The sequence below is a fragment of the Oenanthe melanoleuca genome, chromosome 4 (assembly GCF_029582105.1).
Source record: "Oenanthe melanoleuca isolate GR-GAL-2019-014 chromosome 4, OMel1.0, whole genome shotgun sequence".
NCBI lineage: Eukaryota > Metazoa > Chordata > Aves > Passeriformes > Muscicapidae > Oenanthe > Oenanthe melanoleuca.
In genome coordinates, this window is record NC_079337.1 from 44,905,661 (window position 1) to 44,923,727 (window position 18,067).

Below are 18,067 nucleotides of genomic sequence, written 5' to 3' on the forward strand. Positions count from 1 at the left end.
TTTGATTCCAGGAAAGGTGCAAGTCTCCATGCAGATCTATCCCTTGCATCCTGCTGGAATTCCAGTGTGTGTTTAAATACTTCTCTGTATGTAGTGCTTTCAGGGCAGTGCTTCAGTGCAAGGCATAAAAATAAATTGTCAATTGCTTAAACTAGCCTTGGAACTTGAAAAAAAATCAGTAGAGCTCTAGTTATTTGTGTCAATAATTTATGCCTTTGTGCAAGTTGAACAGCAACAGTGTGTAGAATTATCTGCTGTTATTTTAGGCTATGATGTCGTTGGTTTTGGATGCAACAGATTTTATGTTCCCAAAGGTTTCAGGTTTCTTAAATATTTATTTTCCTATTTTATGCCATTTTGTGAGTTGGTCTTTTTGTCTACATTTTAAAATATATGTTTATTCTTCCCTAGGTTCACCAGCTGGGCTGTGAGGCAGTCATGCTGCTCTTGGAACTCAATCCTGACCAGAGTAACCTCATGTACTGGGCCGTTGACCGGTGTTACACAGGTTCCAAGCGGGTAGCAGCTGGCTGCTTTAAAGCCATAGCCAGCGTGTTCCAAAACAGGTACTACAACATTTTTCAAAAGTTTAAAACTTCAATTTTCAGAGTGTGCTTTGATGTAGAACTGTGGGTTTTGCTTCCGTAGAGAGAAAAGATCACCGCTGTTTGTGTGTGTGTGTTACTAGAGAAACTTCTCAAAATGTTATTCTATCCCCTATCTTATTCCTTGTAAATTAAACTTAAATAAATTCGAATCTTAGAAAACCAAATGAGATCTTACTTCTTTCATACTTGAATTTTTTCCTAGGGATTACCAGTGTGATACAGTGACCCTCCTGAATCTGATACTATTTAAAGCAGCTGATTCTACTAGGGCTATCTATGAAGTTGCTATGCAACTATTGCAGGTTTGTAAGCTAATTGTGATTATTATTTTTTCTTTTAAAATAAGAATTGTCCTATATATTAAAATAAAATCTGATTTTGTTTGGTTCTGTTCAGTAATGAAATACAATGTTGTTTTTTTTCTTCTATATTTTAGTACATGGCTGAATCAGATCCTTACTTGGCATTAATAGACTTCCCTGAAAGTCTGTCTGTTTTCATGCATTCAAGACCTGTATTTTCATAATACCTACTTTTTCAAGAAGCCACCTAAATCAGGACTCTGTTGATTTGGCCCCGAAACAGAGTGATATATAGCTCCATTTGTCCTAAAGCACCTCAGAGAAGCAAATTGCTTCCCAAGCCTTCATTGTCTACTGGTGGAGCAGTCAGTTTTCTGATTTTTGTGCTATTACCGTGTGGAGAGATGACAGTGAAAATCTTGTTACCCACTTCATTTACTTTTGAATATTCCTTTCTGAGGTCATTTAGCAGTAAGCTTAAGGCAACGTTAGTGTTTAAAAGTCTCTGCTAGTAGTAGCTCAGACCTTAAGTTTTGCAGCTTTTATCAAAGGTTTTTGTTGTCAGTTAAATTCAACAGTGCAATCCTTACTGAAGTCACACCCTTATTGATAGATCAGCCCAAATTGATTTTTTAAGTATCAGAGTGCTTTAGCCTCCTGCTGCATCTTCTGCCACATCAAAGACTGTGTTGTTCCTGTCCATGTCTAATAGATGAGCAAAAATTGGTATTGTTTGGAAGTGCAAATGCTAAACAGTATTTCACATTTCATTATAGATAAGTTTGTATTTAAGATGCTATTTTGTGAGAGCAGATTTTGGAACTTTATTGCTGGAAACTCATCAAGTAGAATGTATCTTAGCTAGTGTTCTATTAATTTACCGCAATGATGTAGGTGTATGGACATCTGCATAGATAAGAACATTAAATGAGAGTTAATACATTAACTTGAGAAGTGATTTTTATATAAAAATTTCTACAGTAGCTCTATACTTAGCTTCAAATTCTGAACATTATTGTTGCAGATTTTGGAACCAAAGATGTTCCGTTATGCTCATAAACTGGAAGTTCAGCGGATGGATGGGGTTTTGGGACAGCCTTCTCCTTTACCACATTTGTATTCTATGTCGTATTATCAACTGTCAGAAGAATTAGCAAGGACTTATCCTGAACTGACACTTGCTATCTTCTCAGGTATGATTTTAAAACTAAACAAAAAACTTCATCAAGTCAAAAGCATTGTACAAAATGTGTCATTCTTATTTTTCAATAACTGATTTATATGTAATTCACTAAAATCAGGACAACTACATCATCTTACCAAATAGAGACAAAAAAGTGACAGGTTTAGTTCACTTGTGTTTGAAATATATTCATGGTGAAAAAACACAAATCTGAAATATTTTTACTGACTTTCTAATAACCACAGAAAATCACATTAGAGAAAAAAAATTGCAATTGTTTTCTAAAATAATTCTTTCATTGTTCTCTCAAGTGTGTTATATACTATAGATTGCTTAAATACATTCTTTTGTGGCATTTTTAAATAATTGTAAAATAATAACCTCTTATATCAGTTTAAAATAAACAAACCACCTACTAGGACTAATCTAAGGAAGAAGGAATTTAAGTGGTTTTTTTCCCAAACTTGGTACATTTTTTAATGCCATAGATTTTTCAGTTCCCTCCTTCAATTAGAGGAATATATGTACACACACACACACATATATGCCTACTTATGTGATTTCTTCAACATACTGTTTGTTAGCAGTGTCTTCAGTTAGCTCTGCTGAAGACCATGGACTTTATCATTATGAAATGGCACTAGTCAGCTAAACCAAAAAGTTGTATCAGTGTTACATTATATCAGTGTGGTGTGCTGGGCTCATGGTGGTTGTTATCACCAAGCCAGTTCTCATTATTGATTTGCAATTCATATATGTACCTAATTTTTGAATGCAGAAGTAAGCCAGAGAATCCAAACAGCTCACCCAGCTGGGAGACAGGTGATGCTGCATTATCTGCTGCCATGGATGAACAATATTGAGTTGGTAGACTTGAAACCTTTGCCAACCATTCGTCGGCAAGATGAGGATGAGGAAGATTCTTTGAAAGACAGGGAAATGATGGTGAACAGTAGGCGATGGCTACGAGGAGAAGGCTGGGGATCACCACAGGCTACAGCTATGGTTCTGAACAACCTGATGTACATGACTGCAAAGGTAAAATTAATTACTTGCTTCTGTTGTTTCAGTGGATTGTTCTGTTTAGGATGCAAGAAAATGCTTTTCAGAGTTACTGTGTCACCAAAGTGACAAAAACAATGTTTTGGAGGTGCTCTGTATACCCTATAGTTTTGAGGTATTCCAATAAAAATATAATATGTAACATAAATGTTATAGTAATTGTTATGTATAGTAACAGTTTATAACTAATGTTTTGTAATATGGATGTCTAGCTGGATAGAGAATACCAAACTGCCTGTATACCTATAATCTCAAAGTGGAGTTTTGGAACCTGTCTTGCTACAAGAGTCTGATTGACTCTCCTTCTTTATATCATAGCTACTTCCAACAGAGAAGAAGTATTGCTCACATGAAATGCTCTTGTCAGTGCTTGTTATATGATACTGATGAGGGAACATGTTTGGAACTATCCAATATCAAAAGCTCTTGTCAGTGTGTGGTCCATGGAGTTTTATTCAGTATTGTCAGCAACTAGGAGACTGGGTCTCTGTTAAATTCCACAAAATTTTTAGAGTTCAAAGGGAGCTCTGGAGATCATCAGGACCACCCCCCCTGCCAGGGCAGGATCACCCTGAGCATGCTACACAGGAACTTTTCTGGGTGGGTTTTTGGTCTCCAGAGAAGGAGGCTTCGCAACCTCTCTCAGCAGCCTGTTCCAAGTGCTCCGCCACCCTCAATGGAAAGAAATTATTTTTCATGTTGAGGTGGAACTTGTCTTTTAGTGTATACCTATTGCTCCTCATCCTGTCACTAGGCACCACCAAAAAGAGTCTGGCACCATCCTCTTGGCCTTTGAGATACTAGTATGCATTAATGAGACCCCCCTCCTCAGTCTTCTCTAGACTAAAAAGACCCATCTTCCTAAGTCTAATGTATTATATATCCATGAAATGTATAATATGTACACATATCTTTAGATGTATTTTTATACATTTATGTCTGTAAAAGAAAATAGCTATTTCCAGAATATGTTTTTAAAAATTTATGTGAAAGCATCATTTCAGAACATTAAAAAGGAAACAGTTTCCTTTAAGATTTATGTCTCTTTCTTCTAGAGCCTATTTCACTTGATCAGTACAGATCACTTTTGAGTGCAATGTTTTCTGATGGAGTTTTCAGGACATACATTTATTTTGTTTTCTAGTATGGTGATGAAGTGGCTTGGTCAGAGATAGAAAATGTCTGGACTACTTTGGCAGACAGCTGGCCAAAGAATCTGAAAATAATTTTGCACTTCTTGATCAGTATTTGTGGAGTGAACAGTGAACCCAGCCTTTTGCCTTATGTGAGTATGTGGGACATCTCTCATTGGTGCTTGTTGATATTTTAAAAATTAGTAGTACGTCTAGTGGCGAAGATCACCAAACAAAAATGTGAGGTAGGATTTAGTATAGAAATAATACAGAACAGAACTGTGAAATATCAAAAAGAAATTATATCAGAATACATTCATTTCAGTGCTGATCTCGGGTGCTGCTAAAACTTTGTAAGAAAAATCTTTTGCCTAGATAATTTTCAGAAGACATACTTTCAAAATTTACTGTAAGAAGACTGGAACTCAGAAGATTTACTTTCTGACTGTTGTGATATGTTTCCCATGCTTGCTGCTATTGACAGCTGGGAAAGCAACTTTAGTAGCTTTTAGAACTAGAGTAAGTTTCATGTGTCCTCGCTTGCAGTGCAGGTAGATACTGATTCTAACAAGTTGTGGTTTTCAAATCTCCTCATATAAATATATATATATATCTTTTTATGGCAGGTAAAGAAAGTCATTGTTTATTTGGGTAGAGACAAAACAATGCAACTACTAGAAGAGCTGGTGAGTGAACTTCAACTTACGGATCCTGTCAGTTCAGGAGTCACCCATATGGATAATCCACCATATTACCGCATTACATCCAGTTACAAAATCCCCTCTGTCACTTCAGGTAAGCATTTACTGACTGAACTTTAAATTGTTATTAATGTCAATTATAAACATGCTGCTATCAATCCGTTATGCTACTGAAGTGCATTTGTAAGTATTCAATAGGAGTGCAAGGTTCTGTTTCTAAAAATAAGGTTAGAAGTTTGTTTTACAAGATCTGCAGATTTTGGTGTACCTAGAGTTCTTACTGAAAATCATCTGATAGGTTCACAAGGGACAGGTTTGTCCTAATATATGCATCAGACTTCATCTATGTTCAGATCTTGCGTTGTTTGCCCTCACTATATGACTTTTATGTCTAGTCAGTGTAACCATGTGGAAAATGTATATAATTTTAAATCCATCTAAGTTGTTATATTTTAAGTTCTGTTACAGACACAAACTGCATCCCTAGGAATTGTTTCAGGAGGATTTAAGTTCACTCACTTAGGAAAATTTATCTAGAATTTATTAACAATAGATCAGTCATCAAAAAAAAACCCAAAGTGCTGAAAATACCAAAAGTGTCTACCTCATACTTCAATCCAAGAACATGCTGAGAAATGTGGGGAAAAGCAGTCTTGTTTTGGTGGAGTATCCATCTCTCAAATTGAGCTGCAAAAAACATGGATGTGGGAAGGGTATCTCAGCAAGGCCTTAACTTTTGGGCTGCAAATTTGTCACTATTATGTAGCAGCCTGGACCTGTCACATGGCTTTATCTGGATCACAGGGTGAATGAATTGGCACTTGTTCTTGAAAGTGTTTAAAAATATGAAAAGAAAACTGGGGCTCTTGCACTTTAATTTAGAATAGCAAAGGCTGGAAGGGTGCAAAATTGGTTCCAGTTGTGGCTGTCAGTTCAGTGTGATGCTTGCAAATTTCTCCTAAAAGCAAATTGTTAAAAGCTTCACCACAGGCTGTTAGATTTTAATTCTTAATCTGTTTGTGGTTTGAATTAACTGGATAACAAAGTCCAGCTACATTTTACAGATTACCATGAGATGTATAATACAGGAAAATAGGAAATTGGTCTCTAGATAGTGCTTAAAAAACTTTCTACTTAATTTACATTGAAGAGTTAGAGTTTCCTGGAATAGATTATTTTTATTTTTTCCAGTTAGTGAAATTATGGTAGCAGCTCACAATCCTTTATTGCACACGAAAGTAGTTTGTATGGCTCAGATTGTATTTGTGCCAATTGCTGTAAAATAAACCTGGAGGGGGCTCTGGGCAAGGACCAGTAAATAAGGCTGTCTTGCTTAAGATTACTTTTTATTGACCAACCTTTTTCCTTGTCCATAATTCACAGGTACCACTTCTAGTAGCAATACAATGGTGGCTCCCACAGATGGCAACCCTGACAGTAAACACATGAAAGACAGTATTGAAGAGAAGTAAGTATCTCCTCAAAGAGCAGTTATTAGTTGAATTACAGGAATTCCTGCTAGCTACTATAAATACTCCTATCTCCACCTAAGAGCAATTGTACTGTAAGGTGGAATTGGTGAGACACTGGAGCACATTGTCCAGAGAAGTGCATGCCCCATTCTGGAAGTGTTCAAGGCCAGGCTGGATAGAGCTCTGAGCAACCTGGTCTAGTGGAAGGTGTTCCTGCAGGGGAGTTGGAATCTTTAAGACCCCTTCCAAGGTCCCAAGTCGTTCTGTGATTTTATGACTTGCAAATTGGTTTATTACCTCACTGGAAATGAACACTGTGTGTTGCAAGCTAGTTTATTTTCCATAACTGGGGTATTTTGGATACCTGGTATCTGTGTCAAGATACATTGCAGCTAACTTTAAAACAGATTTCTCCCTCTCTAATTTTTGAGCTATTTAAACATAATCTTTTGGAGAAATTTGGCAGACACTCTTACTGAGGCTGGTGAAAAGCAAGCAGTTGATATAGACTTACGCTGTGTGCTTGGAGCTCAACAGTAACAGACTGTGGGCATGCTGTCTTTTTTGTGTTAATATGGATAGCTAACCTTCAAGTGAAAAGAGAGTGGAGATTTTGTAATTAGCATGAGCAAAAGTGCACATATGCCATTACTGTAGAGTAGCAACTATGACGCAAGTTCGCAAATGAGTTTCTGACAACTTGTTTGAGAGTTTTAATAATTACAGTTCTGATATGATTTCCCAGTTGGACACTTTCTTTCCTTCCCTAGGGTAATTATGTCAATATATTTAGAATAGTAAATATACTGATAGAGGCAACTCTAATACTTAAATTGGAGTGAGCTGTATGATATAAAATAAATCACAGAAACCTGGAATGCGAGATGTCATTCAGAATTCAGCCTAGCAAGGCACAGACAAGTACTTGGAGTACTTGGCTGCTATGGGGGCTCAAGCTGAAGAAACTTGTAAAGTAATGAAGGCTGTTTTGAAAGTCTCTTAAGAGTTTTGGCATATACTATATGGCTGTCTTAAACCTCCTCTGGGTATATGCTTCTTGATAAGATGTACTCTGTACATCTTGGACTTGCCAGGAGAAGAGAATTTTAGAAACTTGCTTAGAAACAGTTTGGGAATGATGCTTTTAGCACTCTCATTTCTCTGATTTTTTAGTAGTATATCAGATTAGCAAGGTAGCATCTTGGACACTGTGAGTGTATACATGGATATGTCTCTGCCAGATCACATATGGATTTCCTTATTTTGTTCAAGAGTGAGAAGAACTTATGTAAAATGGTAACAAATATTTTAATGGGCTTAAATGTTAGTGAAAATGGTGGAACAGAAACACTATTTATAGTGGATAGTCTTTGAATATTCTGATCTGGTGTTGCTAGAGAAAATATGTCTTACACATCATGTTGATTATCCTTGTAAGATTAATTGTTTTTTGTGTAAGAGTTTTGCTGAAATACAGTTTTACTGAGAGACCCTGATTAATGCTTGTCACAGACTGTCAGTTACTAATTCTGCTTTATTTGCACCTACAGCTATGCACACCTAGACATCTACAGCGGGTTGAACAGCAACTTAAACCGCCAGCACCACAGACTGGAATCTCGCTACAGCAGCAGCTCTGGAGGATCATATGAAGAGGAAAAAAGTAATATTCTTTATTTTAGAATACTTCTATGAGTAGCACACAGAATTTTCACAAGTTAATACTTCTACTGAAGGTTGTGGAACATAAAGAAATGAGCATTATCAAGTCTTACTTGCATAAACCTATTAAAAATAAAGGTCTATTTAATCTTTCTCCATCTTATTACTGCTGTTGAAGTCTAACATACATTTGACTGCAATAAAATATTCACGGAATATTCAAAGAAACAGAGATGATCAGGATGAAGATGAGATTTTAAACAAGGTGATGGAAAAGAAGTTTTTTTAAAAGAAGAAAATTACAATTGTTCTTTTTAAGGATAGCATTCCTTGGCTTATTTTAAAAAAGGTTACTAAACTTTTTTGAAGCCATAGCAGAGGAAAATATAGCAGGGAAAAAGGTTCTCTTTACGTACATCTAATTTCCAAGATTGTTTTGAAAACATGTCTTGGGTTATCTTTTGTAATCTGTGTTTTGTTTCTTCTGAGATGCAGAGGTATGGAAAGAGGTAAAAGTTTCTCTTGAAACTCCATTATGCTTTTGGAAAGATTTCCTAAACAGAGCCTTATTAACTGTGGCTACTTTCATACCAATGCCTAAGATATAAATCACCATGGCAATTCTAGGGAAAGCCAAACAGGTCATGTAATTGGGCAAAAATGAGGACAGTGGTCAGACAGTAAATTATATGTTACATTAGTGGTTTTGTGTACTTGGTCAGAGTACTTGTTTGACTGAAACTCTTGTTTCAGGTAACAGGTTGTTAGTACTTTAAATGACTTTGTACTTCACCCTGCATGGAATAATCAGATATATTTCAGTCATGCTAGTGGTCCCACAGACTTAGGTTTCACTCAATTTTTTGTTGACCATTGATTGTAATACCATTTAAGTTGTTTGGGTGTATTACAGCACACAGTACAGCTCTGCCTTTTCCTTAATTTTCTTGTATGACTGAGCAACAGGAGGTAAACTTCTGCATTTTGAGCTTTAGATGTCAGTATGGAGCCCATCCTGCCCATGTTGTATTGAAGCAGCAGGAGTCTATTAGGATCTTTTGATTCATTCCTCAATGACTGATATTTTGCACACTGTGAAGATTAGAGTGAATAATGTGGTTCTTACTGCCTCTGTTAAGGAGGTGAAACCTAATGCCCTCTACAGAGATTGTTGTAGGGGCTGGACATTCTAATGCAGAATCTGCTAAATTTTGGGTCAATAACAGGTGAGTGGCTTCTGGTCTGCCAGTGTGTTTATTACTGCATGGATAGGCATTATCCAGAATCATAGCTGCAGTCAGTTTAGGATTTGTTTGCTGTTTATTACAGCAACGAGAGTATCCTAAACTAGATGATATTTCACATGTTCCATCAGTAAGAAGTTTGTGACTTCCTGTGGAGAAGGTGATAATGAGCTGGTACATGTGTGAACATCTAAAACTTCTGCAGCTGTACTTCCAAAAAGAGCCGGTAGAATCACTGAAACATTGACCTGTTGAGGCAGTTTCCTTGTTTCTAGCCTTGACTGATAGTTCTAAAGTCCAAAACAAATTTAAACCAGAAGAGTATTTTGGGTGTGTTAACACACTATACTGTCATACCAAACTGATGTTTTTCTTGCACATTTGAGGCTTGCTTAATAAAAAATTAAATGTCTTTCTGCACTTTCTTGACAAATTTACTGATTTCCTGAGCAGTAACTTTTATCAACCAGTACGATTGGGCTATGCTGTTGTAAAATTGGCAATTTCCAAGTTACCCATGGATCAGGCCAGCATTATATGGCACATAGCACTGGTGGGGTTTTGTGTGAGACCTATAAAGATGTGCTCTTGTGGAATACTTCCTTAGCCTATAATGAAATGCTCCTCAAGATGAGTTCAGTTAAACCTTAGGACCCAGCCTTAATTAACTCCCTATCTGGTGTGAGGTTTGAAATTCAAGGAAGTTACATCAGATCACTTTGCCTTTTATCACAGTTTCTATGAACCTATTCAAAAACATCTTACTGTGTTGTGTGTAACTTCTGTAGAATCATCATTATACTGAAAGAAATAAGCACTTTTTTCTTTTAAAAAAACTGTCCAACTACTACTGTTTACAGCTGGCTCCCCTTCCCCTCTCCTAGATCTCAGCTTTTCAAGAACTAAAAATATTTCTTCAGAAGACTGTAACATACAAAATATGCATTGTAAATATATTTCTGGTTTAATTTTCTGTTGTGTTAGGTGATTCAATGCCTCTGTATTCCAACTGGCGGTTGAAGGTGATGGAGCACAATCAAGGAGAACCTCTCCCTTTTCCACCTTCTGGAGGTTGCTGGTCACCACTGGTGGATTACTTGCCTGAAACTTCTCCTCCGGGCATGTCACTTCACAGGTAGCTGTTTTGGCAATGCCAGTAGCAGTTCATTATGTTTTCATTTGTGTTGCACAAATACAGTAATTTGAAGATAGCAGATTAACAGGCAGTTGATAATACATTTGTTTTCTGTGGGTTTACTCACAGGTCTAGCAGTTTAATATTACTTAACTTTTTAATGTGGAGGATTAGAGTGTTTCTATTATTATTATTATTTTCCCTTATAACACAGCTTTGTGAATGTTTATAGACTAAAGAATACAAATTAGAAGCATATGAAGCTCTTTACAGGTCTTCATGAAGTTCTTGTTACAATCTTCTAACATACTATTTTTTTTGTTTTAGATGCAATATAGCAGTGATTCTTTTGACTGATTTGATAGTTGACCACAGTGTAAAGGTGGAATGGGGAGGATACTTACATCTTCTGCTTCATGCAACTTTTATAGGTAACTAAATTCTTACAGAAATACTTATAGTAACCTGAGGGATTCCCAGCTTTTCTTCTTGATAGTTAAATCAACTTTTGCCATTGTATTGAAATCCCATTAATTTGATAATATTTACAGTATTTTTAAAAATTCAGTCAAATGTCTTTCAGCTTAATTAGTATAATTAAGAGTTTTTTTTGAGTTGTCTTAAGGCACTTTCTTTTGGAGTCACTGAAGACACAGTTAAAAAAAAATTTTTCTGTTTCTAAGTGTAATAATTTTCATACAGAGCACAGATTAAGTTCTTACTTAAAATTCTTGTTGCTTAAAATTACTTCATACTTTAACCTTGAATAGGATAATCAGATATGTTTTAGTCTGATTATCATACAGTTTGTTGTTTCTATATTGAAGCACTGAAAAAATACTGCTTAGAGAATTCTATATCTGTTATTTGGTAAAGTCTAACAGAACAGTTTGAATACTAGTATTTTTTAAATAATGTAATTCAGAATATCTTTTGAATATCATAAAGTCTTGCTGTTTTCCTTTTGTGTTAGGTTTTGACCATGGTCACCCTGAAGTCTATGAGCATTGTAAACGATTACTTTTGCATCTACTGATAGTGATGGGCTCTGGCAGCAATGTCCAGTCTGTTGCTTCTGTCCTACTCAGAAACAGAGAGTTCAATGAGTCCAGGGTGCTTACTGTCAAGCAAACTACCCATTTAGATTACACTTTCACAGGTATGCTTTTGATTTATTGCATATTACTTTGTTAAAATGACATGGGGAGTTATCTCTTCTTACAGGCATCATTAAGATTTCTGTTGTTTGTAATATTTTGTAATATTTTATTATATTAAAATATATTTCTTTGGATTTTAATGAAGTCAAAATGAATAGAATTCTCATTAGAACTTCATGCTCAGTCATCAAAGTAGGGAGCACAGTTGAATGATGAATAGTAGTGGAAATCAAAGAGGGATTTCTCTATGCTTTAGAACTTTAATACAGCAGTTTTTATGATGCCTTTGAAAAAAAAAAAAAACCAAGAAGATACATCTCTTACTTGTTCATAGCAAGTTAAAATTTTCAGGTTTTGTGAGCTGTGGTCGCATTCTTTATTGGCAATCAGAATATTTTTTGAGATACTACTTTTTAATATTCACCTTAACTTTACAATATTGTAATTATACAGTAAACTTCATATTTCTGTGTATCTCTTTATGAAGAGAATATTCCAGTGGCGAGACTGTATTGTAGTTTCTGTTGAAATAGTTGGGGTTTTTTATAATTCAGTATTTCATATTATTTCAGTAGGTGGCAGCATATTGCCATACAGTTGTTTGTTCTCTTTTGTTCACATCAGCAATGGTTTTATTACTTACCAAAAGTCGTGATCTGATTTGTGAATTTGTTTTTTTCTAGCAATGAGGAATTAGATTCCAAGTCGAAGGATTACTTTATATGAATCTGTTCAGCAGAACTTTAATGGTGCATGTACACAGTGGCATATACAAACCATCCCCTTCCTAATCTCTAAGATCTTGGGTAAAACTGTCTAAACATGACACAATAAAACAAAGATCTCTGATAGAAACTAGAATAAGGTCAGTGTCAAACATTTCCAGCTGGGGATTAGGATAAGGTGTTTACAGGTATGCACACCTAGCACAAGGCTGGACAAGCTAATTTTAAATTTTATTTAAGCTGGCTAAGTTCAAATACCCCAGTCCACATTCTGTGGTTCTACAGTGAAAATTTGTGGTGGGTCAGTGAGTCTTAAGCTTATTTAAATACAAGTGCTACAGTCAAGGGCCTTGACAGTTTTCCTTGGCAATTTACTTCCTTTCAGCCTTTCACAGATGGATAGAGGGCAGTATGAGGAGTCACTGCAGTTTTATTTTATTGCCATGTGATTCTTTATATGGAAGTGAAAAATCTAATGGCTGCAAGATTAAACTAACTTCAGAGAACTTTTGTATAGCCACAGGGACTCTGCTTAGATTCCATTCACTAGATAATACTTAGTGTTCACTGATTTCAAGTACTCACTGGGACTGGGTTTTAACAAAACAAAACAAAAAAATCTATTCATTAGCAGGAAATAGTCTGTGTCATTTTTAAAATTGAGATGCCTCAGAAATTGATGAGCTCTCATACTATTAGTACAAAATCAAGGATAATATAGGAGTTTTAAAAAGGGATCTAGCAGTTCCCAATTAAAGTTTATGCAAGTAATGTGAAGAATTTGCATATGAGACTTGTTGATTTCACTGAAATTATTGCACCATTAATTTATTCTAAGTATTCTCATTACCAAGTTATTGATCTTTTTAGAGGGCTATTTTTTCTTTTTATATATTTTATATTAACTGTCAGCTTAAAAGTGCATAATCATCTTGTTTCAATTTCAACAGGTGTTCATGATTTTATACCTGATTACCAGCCCTCCCCAATGACAGACTCAGGGCTTAGTTCAAGTTCTACCTCTTCTAGCATCAGTTTAGGAAATACAAGTGCTGCCATTTCTCAACTGCACACCACAATCCTCAATGAGGTTGACATTTCAGTAGAGCAGGATGAAAAAGTGAAAACTCTTATAGAATTTATTACCTCAAGGTAAGATTTCAGTTTTTATTTTTGTCAAGATGTGTTTTGTGGAAAAATGGCAAAACTCTTACTATTTGGCATTATGTTGTCTAATTCTGTCTCAGTTTTATCACCGAAGTAATTGTTTTTACATGATACACATATGAAAAGCTCTAATTTTCCAACACTTTGGGAATTTTGACCACCCTTTCAAGTCCTGACTGTTTAAAAGCATTTTGCCATGTTTTATTCTGAATTAGGGCAGGAATACATTGAGATGATTAGGGAGTTGCAAGATTTGTGTGCAGTTTAGGGGCTCCCTAGTAATAGAGAGCTGTCTGTTCAAAAATGAGGAATTCATTGCAAAGGACATCAGTAAAATCACCCAAATTTGTGCAGTTTGTATGATAGTTTGTATTAAGCCTTCAAGATGTTGTAAATCTGAAATCCTACCTGTTTCTCTATACTTTTAATACTTTTGTTTTACCTCAGCCTAAATTTATAATAGTGTGATGTATTAATGGAGAGGAATTGGGAAGAAAGGAAGTTAGGAAGTGCATACTGGTGGCAGTTGTACTGGTGCTTTCTTAGAGAGCTAACTATTGCACTGTAACTGTACCAGAGAGCATCTCTTCCATCTTCTTGCCCAGTTATTTCAATTGGAGCTGATACATTGCTTTTCACTTTGTCTTAACTTCTTGTATATTGTATTGGTCAGTTGTCAAAATTCTTTCCAATTCGTGCCTGCACTACTAGATGGTTTCTTTTATGTGGTGCATAGTAGATTCTTTTGCAATTAACCTTAAGGCTCAAATTTAATTTAAATAATATTAAGGACAAAGGTTATAATTTATATTATGTTTACTCTATTTTTATATTTTTTTTAGGAAAAGAGGCCCACTTTGGAATCATGAAGATGTTTCAGCCAAGAACCCCAATATAAAGAGTGCTGAACAGTTAACTGTGTTTTTAAAGCATGTGGTATCTATATTTAAACAGTCTAGCTCAGGTACGTTAGAAAACAGACAATGCATGATCAAATGTGCAAGACTGCAAACTAAATAAATACTTTTTAAGGCTTGTAAACACATAAATTCTTTATAAAATCACTTTATCTAATTATTGCTTTTCAGTATGTTACTACTTTTCTTGTATATTTTCTTGTATATTATTGTTTCTGTTGCGACAGATTTAAATATAATCTCCTAGGAATGAGATAAAATATCATATTAATTTATTGTGAATATTTAATATTCAAATCATAAATGTTTTATTGTCTGCAAGTCTCTATTCCATTAAATATTTGGAATAAATGTTTATATTCCTATAAAGATTTTTAAGACTAATACTTCTTGAGAGAAATGTAGAGGATGTGAGAATATTTTAAATTTAGGAATGACTTTGGCAATTTGCTCTTCAGTAAATTCAAGTGGAATTGTTTTTTTTATAAAGCATTGTTGCTTGTATATTTATTTGCCTTAATAGGAGGATATCAATTGGAACATCGTCTCAGTGAAGTTGCTTTGCAAACTGCGCTTTCGTGCTCCTCTCGCCATTATGCTGGGAGGTCCTTTCAGATTTTCAGGGCTCTGAAGCAGCCTCTCACTCCATCTACACTTTCTGATGTTCTCTCCAGACTAGTAGAAACTGTTGGAGATGCAGGAGAAGAAGCTCAGGTATTTAAAATTTTGCCCCCACTTTATTAGAAAGCTAAGTCCGCCTAAATTACATGCGTGCATTATTAGGTCAATGACAGCAAAATTTAAAAGCGTTGTTTTATTAAGTTGCTTTTTATTTTTGAGTATTTTAAATATTAAAACAGTTTTAATCATGACACTTCCTGAATTTCACCTAATTAACTGAGGAAAAGTTGTTCACATTCTCTTCTACAGCAATAGACTCTTTCAGAGAGATTGATACATCTGTTTCCTGTAGACACCACTTCTTTCCTAGTTAGAGAATACTGAGATCAGCCATATAAGAAATTGTTTAGGTTTTCTTTTTTTAAGAACTTTTCCTGATAAAGTGTTAACAATCATTCAGCTTATCTTAATAGAGTAGCTAATCTTTTAATACTGCAAAATGTGTCTGAATGACTTCACCCTTCAATCCATCCTTAAAAACAATGCAAACCAGAATTAATTGTAAATGCTTATAATTAAATGGAGGTTTTTCCTTGTCTTGAAGCTATACAGCTAGCTTGAGCTGTCTCATCAGGATTGTGTTCTAATTGAAGCATGAAATAATTTAGTTACTGATACTAATTTTATATTACTACTCAGTAGATTTTCTGTGATCTTCTTTGTGCATATTGCATAATTTATAATGGCCTGTGGCTTTCCCCAGGGTTTCGTCATAGAGCTGCTTTTGACTTTAGAATCTGCTATTGATACATTGGCTGAAACTATGAAGCATTATGATCTGCTTTCTGCCCTTTCTCAGTAAGTTCTTTTATTAGTCAATCTTCATTATGCATTTTCGTACATCTGAATTATTAAAAATCTGTATTATAAATGTAATGAAATAATTTATTGTAATCTTTGCAGAATATATATTTGTATCCCTATAGCAGAATTGCTTGCTCTGATATGCTTTTATCATTCTGCCTCAAGCAAAACTTGTAAGAATCTAGATTTCCTGCAAAGGATATGTTATTGCCTTTCTGATTTACCTTCTTGGGTTCAATTTTATTTTGTAAAAAAGGTATTCAATGAGTTTCTTATGGCTCAGTTCTGAAATATTCTCAGTTCTTCTTAAACTTCTTGAATTTAAAGGCTCTGAAAATGTTGGTCATTCTTAGCCTCAGGTTTGTTGTCCATGTATAATAAGTGTAACTGAACAATCTGTCTCATTTGTGTGTTTCATTACTGTTTGAGTGGTTTCCTTGATGAATTTTTATCAAATTGAAAAAAATCCATAAATGTACAGACATCTATATTTGTTTTAGTTTCTCACAAAGCTTTTGAAAACACTGAGATTTCTAGGAATACATTCGGTTTCTCAGTATCAGAATAGAAAGGTGGTGGGTTTTCTAGGTCAGATACCTCAGACAAAATACATGGTAATAATTGTATTTATTTATTAATTTCTCTAGTTTTATTACATATTTTAAATAAGTTGGGATGCTAGATCATCATTTATACATAATCGTTTACATGCTATGGGTTAATTTTTCTGATTTTGCTGTATTTTTTAAGGTATTCTGGGATTGTAGCAAATAGATTTGGTAGAAAAGATAACAGGATGCTGCAATATTGTCCTTATTCCATAAGGATATTTTAACAGTAGATAGAGAAATCCTGTATTTGCATGTATTATAGCACTTAGGGTGATGGACCAGAGTATTCACTGCATGTGTATGTGATTAGTGTAGCATATTTTTTCTTTCTTCCCTTTTTCTAAATTCTATGTTACTAAGGTATTTTGCATGTAAAATTGTATAATATTGATTTTTATTTTAGAACCTCGTACCATGATTCTGTAATGGGAAACAAGTATGCAGCTAACAGGAAAAGCACTGGACAGATAAATCTAAGCACAAGTCCCATTAATAGTGGCAGTTGTTTGGGATACTACAGCAATACAAGGAGTAATTCCTTGAGACTGAATTTAATCAGTGAGCGGAGAGGCGACCGTCGACGGAGCAACACACTGGATATAATGGATGGAAGGATAAATCATGGTGGAAGTTTGGCGAGGACTAGAAGCCTTTCCTCCCTGAGGGAGGGAGGGATGTATGATGTGCAGCCCACTACTGACCCTGTCAACTTGATGGCCACCATATTTTGGATTGCAGCTTCGTTGCTGGAGTCAGATTATGAGTATGAATACCTTCTGGCTCTCAAGCTACTCAACAAGCTTCTTATTCACATGCCTCTGGATAAATTGGAGAGTCGGGAAAAGATAGAAGAGGTGCAGAGTAAACTGAAATGGAATAACTTTCCAGGCCTTCAGCAGCTTTTCCTGAAAGGCTTTACTTCAGCCTCTACACAAGAAATGACAGTTCATCTCCTCAGTAAACTCATCACAATTTCCCGGCATGCTTTGGTGGATCCTTCTCAGTTAGCAGGTATCTTTAGTTAATATGCTATAAAAAATTATTATTTCATCAAATTAGGTGGAGTCAAATTCAGTAGTACATTGTGCATTTGCCATAGAGAAACACTTCTGTTAAATGCCTTCTGCAGTTGTCCATATTATACTGCTACACAGTGGGAATAAGTTACTGTCATTATCTCACAAGCAAGATTGCATGTAAACTTTATGCATTGACTATTGTTTGCAAGTGAGATTTAAGAGCTGAGTATTTTTTTTCATGATCTTGTGCTAACTAGCTCAATTAGCACTATTAACACATTTTTAGAAACAAGGTGACATAGTGCCTAAAACTATCCCATTTCAGGGTAGTTTTGCTTAATTGGTCCAGTGATGATTTTATTTTTACCATGCATTTTTATACCTAACACAGACATATTTATATGCATTGTTCATATATACATACTTAGGTAAATGTATGTGTATGCATAATTTATATATATGTGTGGAAATATGTGTCATG

At 35.1% G+C, this 18,067-nt stretch overlaps 1 protein-coding gene across 9 annotated transcripts in view; it reads left to right on the plus strand.

Moving 5' to 3' along the window:
* The window catches only part of FRYL (FRY like transcription coactivator), a 165,290-nt gene that overhangs the window by 112,735 nt on the left and 34,488 nt on the right, over nucleotides 1-18,067 (plus strand). For all 9 annotated transcript variants that reach the window (XM_056490339.1, XM_056490336.1, XM_056490337.1 and 6 more), the window contains 16 exons: nucleotides 412-566; nucleotides 811-910; nucleotides 1,935-2,103; nucleotides 2,872-3,131; nucleotides 4,300-4,440; nucleotides 4,915-5,083; nucleotides 6,373-6,457; nucleotides 8,012-8,124; nucleotides 10,352-10,502; nucleotides 10,830-10,933; nucleotides 11,476-11,661; nucleotides 13,338-13,539; nucleotides 14,397-14,518; nucleotides 14,995-15,185; nucleotides 15,856-15,950; nucleotides 16,971-17,578. In XM_056490339.1, coding sequence (XP_056346314.1) covers nucleotides 412-566; nucleotides 811-910; nucleotides 1,935-2,103; nucleotides 2,872-3,131; nucleotides 4,300-4,440; nucleotides 4,915-5,083; nucleotides 6,373-6,457; nucleotides 8,012-8,124; nucleotides 10,352-10,502; nucleotides 10,830-10,933; nucleotides 11,476-11,661; nucleotides 13,338-13,539; nucleotides 14,397-14,518; nucleotides 14,995-15,185; nucleotides 15,856-15,950; nucleotides 16,971-17,578 — 2,851 coding nt within the window. The remainder of the gene's footprint in view (nucleotides 1-411; nucleotides 567-810; nucleotides 911-1,934; nucleotides 2,104-2,871; nucleotides 3,132-4,299; nucleotides 4,441-4,914; nucleotides 5,084-6,372; nucleotides 6,458-8,011; nucleotides 8,125-10,351; nucleotides 10,503-10,829; nucleotides 10,934-11,475; nucleotides 11,662-13,337; nucleotides 13,540-14,396; nucleotides 14,519-14,994; nucleotides 15,186-15,855; nucleotides 15,951-16,970; nucleotides 17,579-18,067) is intronic.